This window comes from Schistocerca americana, chromosome 7 (genome assembly GCF_021461395.2).
Source record: "Schistocerca americana isolate TAMUIC-IGC-003095 chromosome 7, iqSchAmer2.1, whole genome shotgun sequence".
Classification (NCBI taxonomy): Eukaryota; Metazoa; Arthropoda; class Insecta; order Orthoptera; family Acrididae; genus Schistocerca; species Schistocerca americana.
In genome coordinates this window covers 147526766-147545958 of record NC_060125.1, presented here as the reverse complement: position 1 = coordinate 147545958, position 19193 = coordinate 147526766, and the positions used below count along the sequence as shown (strand labels likewise).

Below are 19193 nucleotides of genomic sequence, written 5' to 3'. Positions count from 1 at the left end.
TATATATGTTTTTTACAGTTTGTTGATGAGTAACTTTTTTTTGTGTGTGTAGTTCCCTAATTTCATGTTTTATCCACATAATCTCCACTTTCTTCTTCACTTTACTTGGTGCAGATGACATGCTATTCACAGAGTTTCTTTTATATAGTCTGAAATTACATTACGAGTTAGACAATTTTTATTAAACTGAATGTTAAGGGTTGTGTTCTGAAGTTTCATTACGGTGTTCCAATATTTATTGCAGAGCTTGCTGGGGAATGCCTTCCTGGGTGACAAAATATTTATCTTTTGAATCTGCAGCTCTTGTCCTTTCTTTCTGCATTTGATTTATATTATAGGAAAAAGGACTGAAACACAACATTGACACAGACGTATCACATGAAACAATAGAAGCTCTCATAACAGAATCTGAACACATCAATGTAAAATCACGTTTTTAATAAACAAAAACCCACTGATAATGGAACAGAGGTGCTGAAACATGTTTGGGTAGAAAGAAACTGCAATGCGTTTGAAAAATGGCGGAACCCATATCCTATAAATTACAAGTTATGTTCTGACTCTACAGAACTAATATCAATGCATTTCAGCCACCACTCTCAGAAATAAAATTTTTTAATCACATGGTTAAAACTGTGTAATTTTTTGTATTGTCTTCTAAATAATTTTAATTACACTTAACATTATGTTTTCCTTTTGGTTCAGTGACTCAAGATACATATGTTGCTACTCCCTGAAAATCTGAACACTTTAAGTGGTTTCCCAGATTTAGGGGAAAATGCGACAAAATGTAAATTTTGAGGGACAGCTTGTAAAGTTTCAAAAGCCTAAAACTTAGAAAATATGGGCTTTATTTTTGTTTTACTCACTCAGAAGCACTCTACATCATGCAGTGTATCATCCTGTTGACCTTTCTCCATGGTGGTTGTTTTTTCTTCTTTCTGGACTCCTTAGTGGCCAGTTGTGCTGCATATTCTGCTTTATGAATGCAATCATTGTCCATCTGTTCAATTTCTCTGATGCAATTTGCTTCAAGATTAATTACCATATGCTGCAGCACTTTCACCCTACACATGTTGCAATCATTAAAAACAACAACAGCACCACTGATCCCCAAATTTAATGTCTTCATACTAACAAAAACTTTTTTTTTTTTAGTCGAGTCCACTTGAGATTATTGAAAAACCCATTTGCATTTTAGTTCTGACCACGCATACGCTTCTTCAGTAATTCAGGATTTGCCAGGTCTCTGTAAATAAGTTTTATGACATCCATGACTGTTGCTGGGATGGAACGTTTATGGCTGTGTGAACTGTTTGAGTGCTGAGTATTGCAACAATTGCACCATGAGTCTGATCTGGCAGGGCAAAGTTAGTGTACTTGTTTTTCGTCTGCTGACGAGTCTGTGGAAGAAGGTAGCCCATATTGACTGCTCATTTTTAACAAATCACCAGTATTATTTCTAATGGCCATTCCTTGGTTTGTAAATAATTTTTTTTGCGTCAGCATACCTCTTATGGTTTTACCATAAGAAATTTTCTTGTCTCTCAAAACTTTGTTTCAGCTCCCTTAACCTTCTGCCCATCCTCTTCTGAAATGACCAACACATTCCAGTTCTGTGATAAGATTATCGCAGATTACCTACTACAATGTTATATGCTTTTGTGCCCCCATCTCCTAAGAACTTAGTGTAACAGATTGACTAAAAATTTCAGCAGCCTCAATACCACCACTTGTTCCTTCATAATTTCTGTCAGAAGTATGTTGTTCTTCATTCAACAATGTTTTGTTACAATCTGGAAGTCTATTACCTCTCCAGTATTAAAACTGGTCACTTTAGCAAAAGAATTCTTAGAACTGTAGCTGCACTTCTGCTAAGTGCCATCAAAAGCTGCCGGTTTGTCGGTCATATCCTTATTTATTTCAATAGGTTTGTTCGCAGGACCCTTCACTGACTCGCATGCAACAGATTCCACAGCAGCTTCAATAAATCATGTATACTTGTTAATTTTACAATGTGGGTGTGGCATATTCATCATAGCACACATCGTTTCTCTTGCAGTATGTCTTTGCCAGTAGCCTATAAAGCCACCTTATACGTCCTTCAAAAAATTGTCTTTACATTTAACAGAATTCCAAAATAAATGAGTATATTTACATCCGGCACAATCATGATAAATTTTCTGGCTAGTCCATTTGATACATCACTGTCTTCATATAAACTAACTGGTCGTCCCACTACTTTACAACACGAACAGGATGTTTTAATCTATCACAATATAACCTAGCCTACCTTCCGCATCACTTTCTTTTTCAGAAAACTGAAATTTAGTTGGGAGAACATATTCAGAATTTCAAAAGTTTGGCACGTTAACCTTGCCCTCTCTCTCTGCCAAATGACTTCCTATCACACCAGCAGCTGAACACAAAAACAAACAAATTGGTGCAGCCCTGTGAACTTACAGAATGTTAACCTGTATTACGCACATCTCTTTTTGACACACATTTACAATGTAATTTCAGTTTCTTTTGTCCAATATCACAACAAACACCAATGAAAAACATTAAAATTAGATGTATCAAGATACACCTTTAGTAATTAAGAAAACAAAAATCAACACACCATGCAAGAATTATCTGAATGGGATGGAAAGCGGTAGGTGTGATGTACATGCAGAAACAAACAAATGATTCATGCTAGAGAAACAGCTTCACAAATTTAAAAAGTCAGAAATGCATAGATCAATCTCTGGTTCTTACGCAAGCAGTTATTTGGCTTGTCACTGATTGATAATAGTAGCTGGATGTCATCCTGAGGAATATCATGCCAAATTCTGTCCAATTGGCATGTGAGATCGTCAAAATCCTGAATTGGTTGGACGGCTTTGCCCATTATTCTCTAAACATTCTTAATTGGGGAGAGATCTGTTGACACTGCTGGCAAAGGCAGAGTTTGGCAAGCACGAAGAGACATGATAAAAACCTCTTGCCATGTGGGTGTGGGCATTATTTTGATGAAATGTAAGCCCAGCGTGACTTCCTATGAAGGGCAACAAAATGGGCATACAATACCTTTGACGTACTGCTGTGCTGCGTCCTGCTATAAAAGATGTGGTACCCCAGACTGTCAGCCCTGGTTGTCAGGCCCTATGAGGGGTGACAGACAGGTTGGTATACCACCTCTGTCTGAGGTGTGACTAGATACGTCTTCACTGGTCATCAGAGCTCAGTCCGAAGTAGAACTCATCAATGGAGACAATGGTCAAAGAGATTCCAGGCTCATCTGGATATGCCCTAGACAGTGTTGGGATACCAACCTGACTGTCACCCAACACAAGGCCCAACAACCAGTTACTTTCTGGCCCATTTCTTTTCATAGTAGAACACATTTGGTTCTCTTACACGGCATACTTACAGCACAGGTGTTATGTCTATGACATTCTGCAGCCTATTTTGTTGCCCTTCATGGCAAGCCATTCGGAGCTTACTTTTCAGCAACATAATGCCTGCTGCACACAGTGTGAGTTTCTACTGTTTACCTTCGTACTTTGCAAACAATACCTTGGCCAGTAACTAGAACATATGGCACATTATGGGCATGGTCCTCCAACCACCTTGTGATTTTGATGACCTAATGTGCCGACTGAACAGAATTTGGCACAATATCACTCAGGACATCCAACAACTCTTATCAATCAATGCCAAGCTAAATAACTGCTTGCATAAGGGCTAGAGATGGACCATCACATCATTGACTTGCTCATTTCTTGAAGCTGTTTCTCTTGAATAAATCATCCAATTTTGCTGGAATTGTAATCATTTGTTTGTCTGCATATTTACATATTTCGTGAGGGTGCGTTTCTGGATGAGGTATCGATTATATTGCTTCCCCCTACTTATACCTCCCGAGGAGATCACGAATGTAAAATTAGAGAGATTCGAGCACGCACGGAGGCTTTCCAGCAGTCATTCTTCCCGTGAACCATACGCGACTGGAACAGGAAAGGGAGGTAATGACAGTGGCACTTTAAGTACCCTCCGCCACACACCGTTGGGGTGGCTTGCGAAGTATAAATGTAGATGTAGATGTAGACACCTATCAATTTCTGTTTTATTCAGATAATTACTTCACAGTGTGTGGTTTTCCCCCCCCTTCGGAGAAATATGGTCCACCATGTCCCGTGAGACAAAAATAAAGCCAATGCATACTATAAAATGTGGGATAAAAGCTGGCAGACAACTGCAAATCAATGGAAAGATTTGTTTCTCCATGACATCCTATTTCTCCATGACAATGACTACTTTTTCTTGGCAACTTAGGATCTGACAAAGCACACACTGGCTGGAATTTTTTTTCGCCCAGAAACTGTGTTTCACATCGGTATGTATCTTACTGATGCCTATTTACAAAATATGAAGCTGCTGTAGAATGAAAATAGGAAGAGAGAGAGAAAAATTAGAGCTGACAATGTATCAGGTTGGTGTATAAGTTCGTATCATTTTTGTTTTGCATGTATGTATTCCAGTTGCTATTGGCTTATTTGTCAGTTATTTCTTATTTGGAGTTCACTGTTACTGTTTGAGTTTACACATTGTCATTTTGCCATTCAGAGGCAGAAAGCGTAGCTGTGGACACTAGAAAACGGAGTGCCAAGTGGAGAAACTGGAATACTTCAGACTATTTTTCTATCCGAGCTCACGGAAGTGGGGGCAACCAGAAACATTTTTGCCATGTATGGGGTTATGCCACTGGATAGAGCATGACAAGAAAATTGTTTTCTTGTTTTAAGGAGCATCATTTTGACATTAGTGACTGTCCACATTCAGAAAAATCTCCATGGTTTGGTGAAGATCAAATATCGTTTAAACTCATTAATCCACTATGCGTAAGTCAGTGTATTCAAGACCTGGAAAATGTGCTGAACTGTGATCACTCCACATAATTTGCATGCAATGGAGAAGGTTTAAAAATCAGGTGTACAGGTAGTGCATGCTCTTAGCCGAAATCACAAAAATCAGCAGGTGCCCATATGTTCATATTTCCCTCAACTAGCTAATGAACAACACTGACCATTCCTATCCTGTACCATTACAGAAGAAATGGTGTTTTTATGCAAACAGAACAGAAAGAAAGGAATGGTTGAGCCCAAACAAAGAAGCAACTCCTTGGAAAAAGACCTGCACACATTCACAAAAGATAATGTTAAGCATATGGTGGCACAGCGACAGTGTGGTGTACTGCAAATTGCTTTCCTGAGTTGTAACCATCACTGTTATCATTCATTGTCGACAACCGAGACATTTTGCAGGTGCAATCCAAGAACAGTGAACAGGAAAACGGCGAGCAGTGTGTAACACCTACCTGCTAGATTTAAGAACACTTTACAGTAGTTGAGTTGCACAGTCATTCTGCTCCCACCTTTTCTGCTCATTATCGAACAACCTTCAAGCAACTTCCTTTCTGGATGAAAATGCACTCCAAACATAGCTTGACAGGTCTTCGTCTCAAAACCAAGAGACTTCTACAACTGTAGTATTAAAAAGTTGCCCCAGTATTGGTAGACTGTTGTAAACAGTGAAGGAGAATATACTATTTATGACTAAAGTCTCTGTTATGAGTATCTTTCGAGTTTATTGAACTTGTGGAAAAATACTATGAACGTATGGACCAACCCGATATGTAGGGACAAATATAAAGGGTCACTGATATTTTCAGGAAAATAAACCACATAGTGCATTTAAAAAAATTTCACTCATTCATATAAAGCACACAAACACACCAAAAAAATAAAAATGTCGATCTAACCTGCACCAGTCATGTTTTCACCAGCCAGACGTCCTGAGACAACAGCGTGGTCATGATGCTCAACTCGACGGCGTCCAAATTTCACGTCATAAAAGCACGTACAGTCACCTGCCTACCACAAGAAACACAGTTACAACATAATACAAAACCTATGCATACTTAACATAAAATGCACAAAAATGATCCTGGGCCACTCAAAGTAGTGCTATTGAACTAAAAAATACATATTTATCACATCCAATCACAGGAACATTAAAAAACCATTTACTGTACATTTGAGGCAAATAACACAACTGCTAAAAAGTACATTATTAATAATACTCACAGCCCAGACATTAGATCTTGCCACCAGTTCGGCATTAACAAGGAAACCACCTAATTTTTCATCCACCTCCAGTCCTGAGGGACCCGCAAGCTCTGTATTTGGTTTCACTCCAACAGCAACAACAATATGATCAGCTTGCACCTATTTAAGACAAACAAAATATTGCAAGTTTTAACTATGGACTTATTAGTCCTTGGTCATTCTATTTTACTCACATACTTTTTAACACTGTTATAACCATAGACACTTGTTGGTTTCCAGAACATTTCTGAATGTGTTGTGAAAGCAATCTTAGGCAAAATAACTGAAGCTCCCGAAACATAACGTTTTCCAGAATGGAGAAAATGTTTTCCAAGTAAATAGTGTATCCTACACTTACCACTTAAGTACTTACAGCTATTTACTGTTAACAAGGCATTTCTTCTATTTTTGTAACGTCTACATTTACTTCTAAATGTGTTCAAGTTCATTAAGCCTGTGCATCATATAGTTGTTTGGCTCTGTTTGTGGATTGGTTTAGGGGATGCTGTCAACTGTACCAGTGCACTGTTCTTAAATAAGTAATAAATTGTTCCTGATGTGTGAATCAGATTAATCAATGATACGTTGAATTAAGGTGGAGTAATCTAAATAATGTTCTTCGGCTACAATTTCTCAAGCTCAATAATAATAGTTTATTCTGCTTTGAGACACACACTGAATGCAAACTGGTGACTGATCTCATCAGCAAAGTTACGCCGAGTTAAATCACTTGAGCTCCCAATATTGTGGATAATTAATTCAATTTATGATTAAAATAACTGATAACACAGTATGTGTTCACAGTGATTCGGAACACACATAAATACGAGTCTGATAGCTGCACGAAGGAATGAGTCTAAGTGCCAATCAGCACTGATATGAATAATCCCCACTTAACAGGCTGAGTTATAGTTGAACTCAGTACATCTTCAACCTCTTTGGTCCCAATAGGTTTAACATGGGAAAAATGCTTTATGTTAGGCAATAGCCAGAGAAGTTGCAGATGATCAGCATGATGTTTTGATAGAAGCATATAACAAGCAGCAATGTCCTTCAAACCAACTGCTGTCTCTTGAGTTAGAGTTGATTGTGAAGCCTGGTTCAGACTTTGTTTATGACAGAGTGCAGAAACTACTTAAATATTTAGGGAGTTCACTACAAAATTGAGAGTGCTATTTAGTGCCAAGAACAACAGATCTAATATCAAACACAGCATTATCACTGTTATTTACTAAAAAGAAATGTACCATGTAATGGGATGTTGTTTATCTGGGGCAATACTTAAGAAACTTTAACCCACGTAGATAAGAATAGAATGTGCTTGTGAAACTGTTTTGGCAGGATAAGTGATGCATGCAAAGAAGTTTGCTAAGAAACCATGCTAATAAGCTTTGTGAACTATAGCCACCAGATAGTGTGTGCGCACAGTCACTGTGTAAACAGAATTTTGGATGACAAATAGGTCTTAATTTTCTGAGGTTTATCATTAAACTGATGCCATTCATCATAATACAATCTTAACAGCAGCAGCATGCATGCATCGAAATAAATGTCTAGACATTATATTCTATCACAAATAGTTGTCTTGTTCATTAACCAGATTATCAAATATTTGAAGTTACGTTTTATTTTGACCATTCTACCTATCAGATACAAAAGAGGTAGTCAAATGAAAATGAGACAGATGGAAAAAGTAAGTTAACTGTTTATTATTTCAAAAGTAGTTGCTGTAAGCGTTAATACATTTATCACACTTTCACCCTAGGTGGTCAATGCCGCTAGGGAGAAATATTTGCTATTACCTACAAAACCAGGCCTGTACCTCTTCTCTAAAGGAAGTCTACAGTCACAATTGTCTTTCTTCTGGGCTTCAAAAATGTGGAAATCACGTGGGGAAGGCTGCCCAATCAAACTTCTGCAGTGTAATGGAAAAAACCTTTGCAACGTGGGAAGGAACTTGTGGTGCTATGGTTGTTTCGACTACGTTGAAGTTTCACTGAGAAGCCCTTACATATCTTCCACACAATCCTATCTCTATCTAGCAATTTCCATATTTTTCAGCACTGCAGAGAGACATTTACTGCTGTTGATTTGCTTCAGACAAGGTCCATGCCTGGGTCCAATCATGGCTCTGTAGGCAACTGCAAACATTTTTCCACGAGCCACTGAAACCTGGAGTGCAGGCTTTACATGATACAAAAGACAGAGTTTTTACGCAGGTGTTAATACGTTACTGTATTCACCCCATTAGAAGACAACATTTTTCCCACATTCATCATTCGCAAAAGACAAGGTCACCTTACATTTACAAACTAAACTATTTTTGCTGAGGTCAACATTATAAAATTGTGTGATACATTGATACAGGGGTTGTCTTACATTTACAGATAACAATTAGACAAGTGGGTTCATGCACAGATTTTTTCGAAAAATTCGGTAGGGTTGGAAGCACAGCAGTGGCACCAGGCTGGTTGAGCACTAAGAAGAATGTTTGGGCAGAGGGGGGGGGGGGGGGGGGGGGGAGTTGTGAGCAGAAAACAAATTTTATCCTGCTGCCCACTGTGGAAATATATTGACTTTTTATGAATATCTACTGCAATTTGCCTGAATCCATTTTCAGTATGAACTGAACTGAACTGGCAAAGAATTGGGCCTATACTCATTATAGCCATAAACTTCTGCAGGAGATGGAAAGAGTCTATATAGGGGCGAGTGGCGTGTTTACATGTTTCATTCAGCAATGTAGTCAACAATCACCATGAGGCCTAATGGCAGTGAGAGTGTTATCAGCTGCTGATTCTCCATAGCCAATGAGAGATGAGAAGGCAGACAGTATGTTCAGAAGCAAAAAACAAAGGAATATTGTCACAATTACACTTCAATATATGTGCAAAATACACTATATATTCAGAAAAAATAGCTGTGTTCTCCGGTCCCACCATACCCATAACCACAGTCTCAGGAATCGCAACATATTCGTAACAATCAGCTAAGTATTTGTGACAGCCAAGACTTCAAATTTCATTACTGCTGGTTTCACTTGCAGCAACTGCAGCTGCTATATTAGGTGCCACCCTAGTGATACCATAGGCTGGCTAAAATTGTAAGCAAAGATGGAAGTGAAGATAACAATTTACATAAACAATTTGTGTATTTCATTTCTCCTCGTCTTATTAATATGTAGACAATCAATAAATGGTGTAAGTTTAGAATAGATGCAATGTTAATTAATTAATTTATTTTTTTTTGCAGAATATCAGTAATGTACTGGTAAGTCTCAATGTCACTTTAGACCTCATACAAAGTGGAGAATCATCCTTCGAAGACCAAAATCATTGCCCTGATCCATTTAACAAGGGAACTCAAACTGTACCAGCTGACACATGAACTGCCATGATAGACACCAGTTGTTTTTTAAGTGACTGCAGTAACCACAGGAAATGCAGCATATATCTGTTCTACACAACAAGAAAAATCTTTGCTACAATTTTAACAAATAGGCTTTTGACTGTTTCTGAGAAAACACACACTGAATATCTGGGTAGCCTTCGTGCCTCCATAAATTACAGTGCATATTGTTCTGGATCTGACGGCAGCAAGAGAAATGCAGATAATAATGTGCGCCTTCATTCTTAAGAGGCTCTCACACGTTCAATTGTCATTCTGTCAATACGACTGTCCGGGGACACACATTGACGAACTATCAATATAAGAAATATAGAGGCAGTACTGATGGTCCCAAAACATTCTCAATGCTTTCAATACGTGATGAGAGTTAGAAGTTCAGTACTGAAGTTTGGCAATATTCTCTGCAGATATGTTGACAGGGCTTCATGAACCAGCCACGTGGCATTAGTGTGCGCTATTTATGTTTTCAGCTCATTTTCATACCTATCATACATCAGATTCAATTTCTCAATTGGTCTTAGAACAGAACTAAAGTAATAGGTCAATGAAGGGACAGTCACTCAATGTGCCTCTTCAGGACAGTCAACATAGGATTCACTGTGGCACTGCTTTCTTCGCTAATATGAAAATTTAATACTTGCTTGTTGAACTACACAGCCGTGTAGAAAAACACTTCTACTTCAAAAAGTATGTAATATATATGCAATGACTACTAAGAGGTCTGGTAAATACATGTCAGTCTCATCATTTTTTTTTTTTTTAGTTGAAATTCCGAACACATCCTCCCATGGCAGACAACTGCTCCACAGAGGTTTCCGTAACAACTTTCTAATTGTGTTTGCTGATAATACATCACTAAACTTCAAGCACTCCACTGACCTGCCTGTTGCCATAAATCTCACAGTTTCTCCTAATCCATTATGTGAAAAACAGCAGGTAGATGTATACCGCAACTTTTATTTGGTGTCAGACTGCTGGGGACTATGTTCTAGCAGTCACAACTGAATGTTTTAGACTGTGTTTCAACACCACACAATGTTTGACAACGAACGTGTGCCGAAATTGCAGTCGCAATAAATAATATTTTTAACGACCAAATGTGGAATGATTTCACTGAATGATTACACTAAGGCTGGGGACTGAAGTCAATCTCACATTTTCATCAATTGTAGGCACTGTATTTTAATCTGCCTTTATTACTTTTTCAATAATAAAATGAATATTAATATTATTTAAATACAAATTAATCTCTAAGAGTACTAAGTAAAGGGACAAAAGAATGTTATTTCGTAGACTGTTTCGGTCTATGTAAGCTACTGCACGACATTGTTAGCCGACTTCTTTTTCTCACTAGTTACAGTTACTGCTCACTCTTGATGTGAATAGGTCATCAACTTCATTTCTGTTGGTTTAATTGAGGCTGCAGTAGTAAGTTTTTTATCTGCACTGGGGGAAGAATATACTGAAAATTCTACAAAATATTCTTTAACCAGAGACATCCCTGTTCCAAGTCAGCACTGATTTCATCCCACAAAATAATTATTTCTCGAAGGTGAAAATTGTGTGTGTGTGTGGGGGGGGGGGGGGGGGAGAGGGGAGGGAGGGAGGGAGAGAGAGAGGGAGAGAGGGGGGGGGAGGGAGGGAGAGAGAGAGAGAGAGAGAGAGAGAGAGAGAGAGAGAGAGAGAGAGAGAGAAATATTAATTAACTGTTTATTAACTGAGAATTCATTAAGAATTGACTTTCCACTAAATGGGCCGTGACAGTCTAAATTTTAATCAGAATTTTTTAGTGCAAACAGTTTGCTATCAACCACAAAAACATTTAACTGTGACAGTTTTATGTCAACTTTAAACTTCAATACAACACAGATAATAAAATCTCTGGTGAAATGTTATATGAGCTAGCTGTAACTTTTCCTGATTATTATTAAATCGTATTTATGGGCCGTGCTTGTTAGGAAAGAATGAAATTATTTAACTGAATCTTAATGCAGGCCATCTTAAATAATAGACTCAGACCATTATATAATGGGTGAATGAACAGTGAATTAGCAACACGTCACACCCAGTGCATATTAAAAACTATTAAAACAATATATAATAATGAACTGTGTTGCTTGGGGCCAGGTTGTGTATCTCGTCAATGTCTAAATAAGAGCAGAGTAAATATTTACAAAATAGCATTGTCATTACAAAGGGAAGCAATAGCAAGATCTTTTCTATAAAAGCGACCCATCAAGATTGCTGTACCCGGCAAAACAACAACAACAACAACTACAACTACTACTACTACTACTACTACTACGAAAAGAACCACAAAAATCCTGAGAAATGTATAACAAGACATACTACCAAGTATGATAAGCCAAGACAGAACCGGCTTTAGGACCCAGACCACCTGAAAATTCTGTTCTCTTCATCTCTCATCAACTGCAATTCTCTCTCTTATTTTGCCTCTTTATTTCAGAGCACATCAGCATTAGGAAGTTTTAATACGAACAGAGGACTCGTACGAAAAACTGTCGGATCTCTGGTTTCAATTTCAGTTAGTAAAATAACATGCGACAAGTCGTTATTTTCAGCAAACTTGGACCCTTTTCCTCTTTCTTGTTGTTGTCTATTGTTTCTTGCTAGCTATTGCCAAGCAAATTAGGGCATACCCATTCTTTTGTGTGTTTGAGATCATTCTTAACCTTCTTACGACATATTGCTAGCTGATGCCAGACGACAGTAACGATATTATTGATGGTGTGAGAAACGTTTCAGTATATTAAAAGTCTGACAAATTGGTATTGTCAAATACTGAATATCAGCTGATTGTTTCTGTGTCTAAGACTGTGCCTAAGCCGCACTTCACCTGCCCTACAGATTTTCTTAAGACTGATCAAAGCCCTCCACACCCTCGACAGTGGTATGATCTTCCAGTCTTTTTCTAGTGCCTGCATTCATTCTCTTTGATCTGTATGTGGCAGCTATGCTGTAAGTCACATCATTTGAAAATAACAAGTGTGGAAATTACGTCTATTGAGCTGCTCACTTTAAAACCAACTTGAGAGCACTACTTGCAAACAATGGTTTACTTTGATCTAGATCATAGTGTAAGATTCATTCTGACACTTACACATATCAGCAAGGGAACAGCTAAATCACTTCCATTTTTTATTTTATGCTTATGACAGCTTCCCAACATTTTGGAAACTTCTTTAGTCCAGACAGGACACCTTCATTGTTGAGTTGTCTGATTACTTAAGTCACCTCACTGGAAGCTTCATTAATTGTATCAAAATGCTTTCCACTGGGATAAATGAGATTCAGTTAGAGCTTAAAATCTCACATCCAGGTGTCATCAAATGCAAAAATCCTTTTCATAAACTGTTCTCCTCTTGTTCGGTAACACTGAAGCAATTCTTTTGCAACCTGCTTTCTGCTCTCCACACAGATCGTACAGAAACCATCTTGCAGCTGGTTGGTTGGTTGGGAGTGAAAAGGGTTAAACTGCAAGGTCATCAGTCCCTTCATCCGTTAAGCAGCAAACAAGGAGCGGCCGAAGAATGAAGGAGGTGAAAGACAAATCCTAGAAAGCCTAAGTGTAACCAACACAAGAAAAAAAGAAGGATAAAAGCTAAAAAAAGAAGAAAGCAGAGACAAGTCATTAAAAGATCAGTCAAGAAAAGGCATTAAACCAAGAAATGAAAAACAATAAAAAAAATTAAAAAAGTGACCAGGCTGCACCAAAAGGGGGGGGGGGGGGGGGGCCAGGAGAGGGGTGCCCGACAACCCCTCAAGCAGTCAACAAGTCAAAAAAGTCCTTCCTTACACGGATGAGTGGAAACCACCTTCGCAGGCAAAACATAACACCCATCAGCCACCTTGGCGTCATCTGCTAGCACCAAAGGTAGCTTGTCACGAAGATTCAGATGCCACCTCAAAGCAGCCAAATTAAGGCAGTCTATGAGTAAGTGGGCCACCATCAGGTGGGCTCCACATCGGGAATGAGGAAGATCCTCATGTCGGAGAATGTGACCACAGGTCAGCTAAGTGTGGCCAATGTGGAATCGACAAAAGACGGTGAATCCCCGGCAAGAAGCACACAAGGAAGACTGCCATGGGGTCATGGTCTCCTTAATAGTCCTCAGTTTGTATGGGGAGATCAGAGCAGACCATTCTGAGTTCCAGACATCCAGCAATCAATGACATATAAATGACCGAAGGTCTGGTTCTGGGACTCCCATTTCTAGAAGCGGCATCCTGATGGCCAGCTTGGTCAATCGGTCAGCTATTTCATTTCCCAAAGTCCCATCATGATCAGGAGTCGAAACGAAACCAGCTGGCAGTCCAGCTTGATGGAGATCAGAGACACAATCCTGGATGCCTGTAATCAGTGAGTGAGGAGACCAGCACTGGTCTATGGCCTGAAGGCTGCTAAGGAGTCACTGTAGATTAGGATACTCTTACCAGTGCACGAATGAATGTAGCCAAGTGCTAATTTAATGGCCATTAATTCAGCAATGAAGACACTGCATCCGTTTGGCAAAGAGTGAAGTTCACTGCACCATGCATGTGTGTATGCAAAGCCTGTTCGTCTCTCGACTGTTGAACCTCTGTGAATAACAATCCCGAACCGGGATACGTCTCAAAGTCAGTCAAGAACAGGCGGCAAAAAATTGTAGGGCTATGGAATCTTTTGGACCAAAGGAGACTTATGGCCAAATCCAGGGTCAGGGCACAAGCCATGGGGGCAGATGCGATGTCTCCCTAACCAAAGGTGACAGTGAAGGAAGTTGCAGTTCCGAACAGAGACACAGCAAGCATTCAGCAGATGTAAACCCAGTTCTGGGCCGCAATTTTGCAAGGTGGAGCTCCCTCACAGGGAAAAGGACACAGTACTTTGGGATGTCCTGGGAAGTTATGAATGCGTATAGTGTGATTCAGCAGCTGTTATTGGCAACTGATAGGTAATGAAGGAACTCCAGCCTTGACTAGTAGGCTGATCAAGAGGGCCAGTTCGGAAGGCTCCTGTGACGAGTCAGACCCCAAAATTATAACGGGGTCCAGTAAAGTGAAGTGTATTGAAGTGTCACCAGCACTTTCACTTAAGTTGGCAAAGATGAGGAAGCCACATCAGCTGGTAATCTAAGATCAGTCCCAAAAAGCAGTGCATCTCAACTACAAGAAATAATTGATTGTCCACGTAAAGCTCTGGGTGTGGGTGGGCAGTACAAGGGCAACAGAAGTGCATGACAAGTCTTGGTAGCTGAAAACTGAAAGCCATGGGTGAGAGCCCATGACTGCCCCTTTTGTATGGCGCCATGCAGGCAACGCTCAGCAATACTCATACTAGAGCATTAATAAAAGCAAAAAACTGTCAGCATATTCAGAGTGTGATATCAAAGACCTCACAACTGCCATTAGACTACTGATGACAACCAAAACGAGGGGGACACTCAGTATAGAGTCCTGCAGGGCTCCACTCTCTTGGGAAAGGGAGGAGGGTACTTAGTGAAGTACCCACTTGAATCATGAATGTGCAGTAAGACAGGAAGTTCTTGGCAAAAATCAGGAGTGGACCCCAGACACCATTCATGTAATGTAGTAATGATGTGGTGATCCCATGTCATGCCCTAAATAAGCCTTCTGTAGATCGAAAGAGACAGCAATGAGGTGCTGACAACGTGCAAAGGCCATCTAGATGGTGGACTCTAACAGCGGAGTTGCCTTTGGGAAGACTTAAATACAGCCAAAAGGCCCCAATACTCAAAGAGCCAACACAGCCGCTTGCTCACCGTGTGTTCGAGCAACTTACAGAGAATGTTGGTAAGCCTGACTGAGCAATAACTGCCAATCTTCAGGCGGTTCTTACCCAGCTTCAGTACCGGAACTATAGCGCTATGATAGGAACTCACCTTCGTTGCATATTAGATTAAAGAGGGCAAGGATGTGACACTGACAATCCTCTGTGAGATGTTTCAGCATCTGATTGTGTATGCGGTCTGGCTCTGGCGCCGTCAGGACAGTGGACTAGGGCACTGAAGAGTTCCCACTCACTGAACAGAGAGAGAGCATTATATGGCACCAGGTGGCGGATAGTAGAAGACAAGCGCATTTGCTCCCCCACTTTTTAATGAATCGAAAGGACACAGATATTCAATCATAATGCTCAGCAAAATATTCGGTGACAGTGTCTGGATGAATGGCACTTCTGGATCAGTATAAACGGCACCATCAAAGCAAATATTTGAAATATCTGCAAGGGACTGGAAGCTACAGAAGTATCTGACCTTTGCCCATAAGTGTCATGGAGAGGTACATGATCCAATGATGGAAACATACCATTTCCAGGATTCTAGCTTTTGTCATTTTGTGAGGTACTGAACATGGGTACAGAGCTGTTTAAAGGCAATGAGGTACTCCAGTGAAAGATGCCACTTATGGTGTTGGAGAGCCCACCCATGATCTCCAATGGCAACAGCGATCTTTGGGGTCCAGCAGGGTACTGTTTCCCCAGGGAGATGAGAAGTTTTGGTTGGCTGCCTAAAGAATGGCTGCCATTCTATGCTGATCGGCCACATTGATACTATCTTGCAGGGGGCGGGGGCGGGCTAGGGGAGGGGGGGGGGGGTGATTGGCTAAGGACGACAGCAGAGGTGAATTCATCCCAGTCAGCATTACAGAGAAACCATCTGGGTGGGCGTATAGGGGAGCAATGCTGAGGGAGAGACAGGAAGACCAGGGCTGCAAAAGAGAGATCAGTGGCCGAATAAGTTCTAGTACCACACTGAAATGTGTGGTGGTACCAGACGAAGAGGCAAAGATTGAGCTGTGCTAGTATAGATGTCTCTTTACTGTGGCCAGTGTTCATTGTACCTCTATGCAAATAGTTATTGGCGTTGAAGTGCCCAACAGTAAGAAAGGTTGGGGGAGCTGAGAGAATAATGCAGACATACATCCTGGGACAAAACATCATCAGGAGGAAGATAAAAATTACTGATTGTAAAATTCTGATGTGCCCTTACCCGAACAGCCACAGCCTCCAACGGGGTATATCAAGAGGCACAAGTTAACCATATACAGAGTTCACACACATGTGCAAACTCTGCATGATACTCTCTCATAGTTGGTACAATTCTTAAAAATAACCTCAGCAGCCCTGAAGGGCAGGGGTCTGATTTGCTGGACACCACATTCCCTGCATGGCAATACAGAATGCAAAGTACTTAAAAGCTACCATAGCTCAGCCAGGTGGTGGAAAAATCCATTACAAATCCACTGGAGGGTCAAACTGTCTAAATATTCTGGGGGCATGAAGCGACTGAAGGTGGGGACAAATTACGAACCACGGTCATGTGCTGCCAACAACAGATACCAGGGGATATAATGACATAGGCTCTGCGGCAAATTGCCTGAGGAGATCTGGTGCCTTAGGAGCCACATGGATTTCCATCTTGGACAAAGGAGGACATGCAGGGTCCAGTGGCATGGCGACCACCGGAGTTTCCTTTGCGTCTTAGACAACTTTTTTTTGTCCTCTTCCTCCTTAGAAGACAAGGACTGAGGTTTCCCCAAACTGGTTTCAGGGACAGAGGAAGAACAAGAGTCCAATCGTAAGCAGGCTGTCATTCCTTCAGTCACTGGTTGGTGTCTGGCTGTGGACCAGCTGGAACCATGCTAGGAAGAGTCCCAAGGAACCTCTTCCCAGCTAGAGAAGTTGCAAGAATATGACGCATCTCCAGCTGGGGGATGGGGACCGATGTCACCAGCAAGTGAGAGTCAATGGCCTGATGTGTGACCCTAACTACCTGGAGGGGCATGTATTATCAGACAACTCTGAGAGTTCACTGTAAGAAGTGCAACACAGGAGAGCACCATTGCCAGAGAAGGTGAGAATGTTGTGCAAGAATGAGTAATTTCTATGGGATTAAGCTGCTCAAACTTTTTTCTGGCCTCTTTGTATGGGAACTTGTCTGGGGTCTTGTTGTCTTATTTTCCTTTCATGCTTAAAATGGAGCAATCTGGAGAGCATGGAGAGTGGAGATCGCTGCAGTTTACACATGTGGAAGGAGCAGCACATGGAACATTTGCGTCAGAGGACATCCACAATCCCTGCAGATGGGAGGCAATAGACCAGGAAGACACACATCCAAACTTCAAAGTTCAGCAGCTGAAGCTTCTCACTTCATACAACTGAAGCTTCTCTTAGGAGAAGGAACATAGGGTCTCATGTCACACCGGTAGGCCATCACCTTGACCTTCCCAGGTGATGTATCACCCTCAAAAGCCATGACGAATGCCTGACTAGCAATTCCATTTTCCCTTGATTCCCTATGGACATGATGGATGAAGTGCACATTCTGTCGCTCTAAGTTGGGCCACAGCTCATCAGACTGCAAAAGAAGACCACAGGGAAAGAAAGCCCTGGACCATACTGTGACTCCTGCGGGGACAGACAGTCCTAGGTATGTCACCCAACTTTTCACAAGAGAGCAGCACTTGGCCTGGAGGAAACCACTCTTCACCTTAAATATGGCTGCAACTTCCCCCTATTTTTTATCAAAGTGTTCACAAAAAAATAAAGGTTTTTGTGGCCAAAAAGGTGTCCCCATCAAGAGCAGGAATTTGGGGATGAGGATTTTGCTCCTTATCGTCTAGTCCTGTGTGCCTCCAATGGTGTGGCCAATGAAGGTAACAACGTTGGGATCATTCTTTGTTGCATCATACACGTCCTTTCCATACAAAGAGACTTCTGGGGCCATGTGACCACCAGCAGGAGAAAGTTTAAGTTGCTTCATATGCGAACTATCTGCCATGGTGCCCCCTACTCCGAATGGAGGTTCTCCTCATGGGCACCATAGCCACAGCTACTTGGCCAGTAATCTGTTTCTTGGAGTCCCCATGCCCCAGTCATGATGGGCACATGCTCTACAGCATACTTTGGGAGTGTGCAGCGCAGGCACCAACAGTGTGATCCCCGCACGGTAAGGGGGCTGAAACTCCAGCTTACATTATCATAATAGAAGTTGCTGCCGGATGTCCCCCACCGTGGCTCACTGCTCTTCAGTGAGTATGTGTATGGCTGCCACAGGGCCCCAGCTACCACCATGCAGGTACTTGACACTTTCCTCCCCCCCCCCCCCCTTGCCAATCCACCACGATGGGATGGCTACCCTGCTGGGGTTTGGATGCACAGCAAAAGGAAAGAAAAGGGAGCCACGGTGGAAGGGCACAGGGACAGAGCATACACCACAGTAGGTGACTTTCCCTGAATGACACTCACTCCTATAAAATTTGGGAAAGACAGCAGGTCAAGCCCAATAATGGGGACCATAAATTGTTAATGGAATGTGAAGACAGCACCAGCAGTGAAACTGGAAATCAAGTAACAACACTGTTAACCAAGTCCAGGCAGGTTCTGCCCCGAAAGGACCAACCGATGGAAAGTCAGAGGAGGTAAGAGATAGTCAAAGTGTAGGTTTGCAGCACAGAAAGAGGAAGTAGTGCTGCAAAGGCTGGGACCCTGTGGCAGCCATGCACATACTCACCTAAGAGCAGTGAGCCATGTTGGGGGACATCTGGCAACAACTTCAGTTATGATACTGTAAACTGGAGTGACAGACTTTACAGCCTCACAAGCAATTT

General features: G+C 41.2%; 1 protein-coding gene across 1 annotated transcript in view; it reads right to left on the bottom strand.

Annotated features, from left to right (window-relative positions):
• LOC124622346 (apoptosis-inducing factor 1, mitochondrial) overlaps positions 1-19193 on the bottom strand; it is a 119326-nt gene that overhangs the window by 44687 nt on the left and 55446 nt on the right. Inside the window, exons 8-9 of the mRNA XM_047148023.1 lie at positions 6132-6272; positions 5807-5918 (exon numbers count right to left, since the gene is read on the bottom strand). Of these exons, the coding sequence (XP_047003979.1) occupies positions 5807-5918; positions 6132-6272 (253 nt within the window). The remainder of the gene's footprint in view (positions 1-5806; positions 5919-6131; positions 6273-19193) is intronic.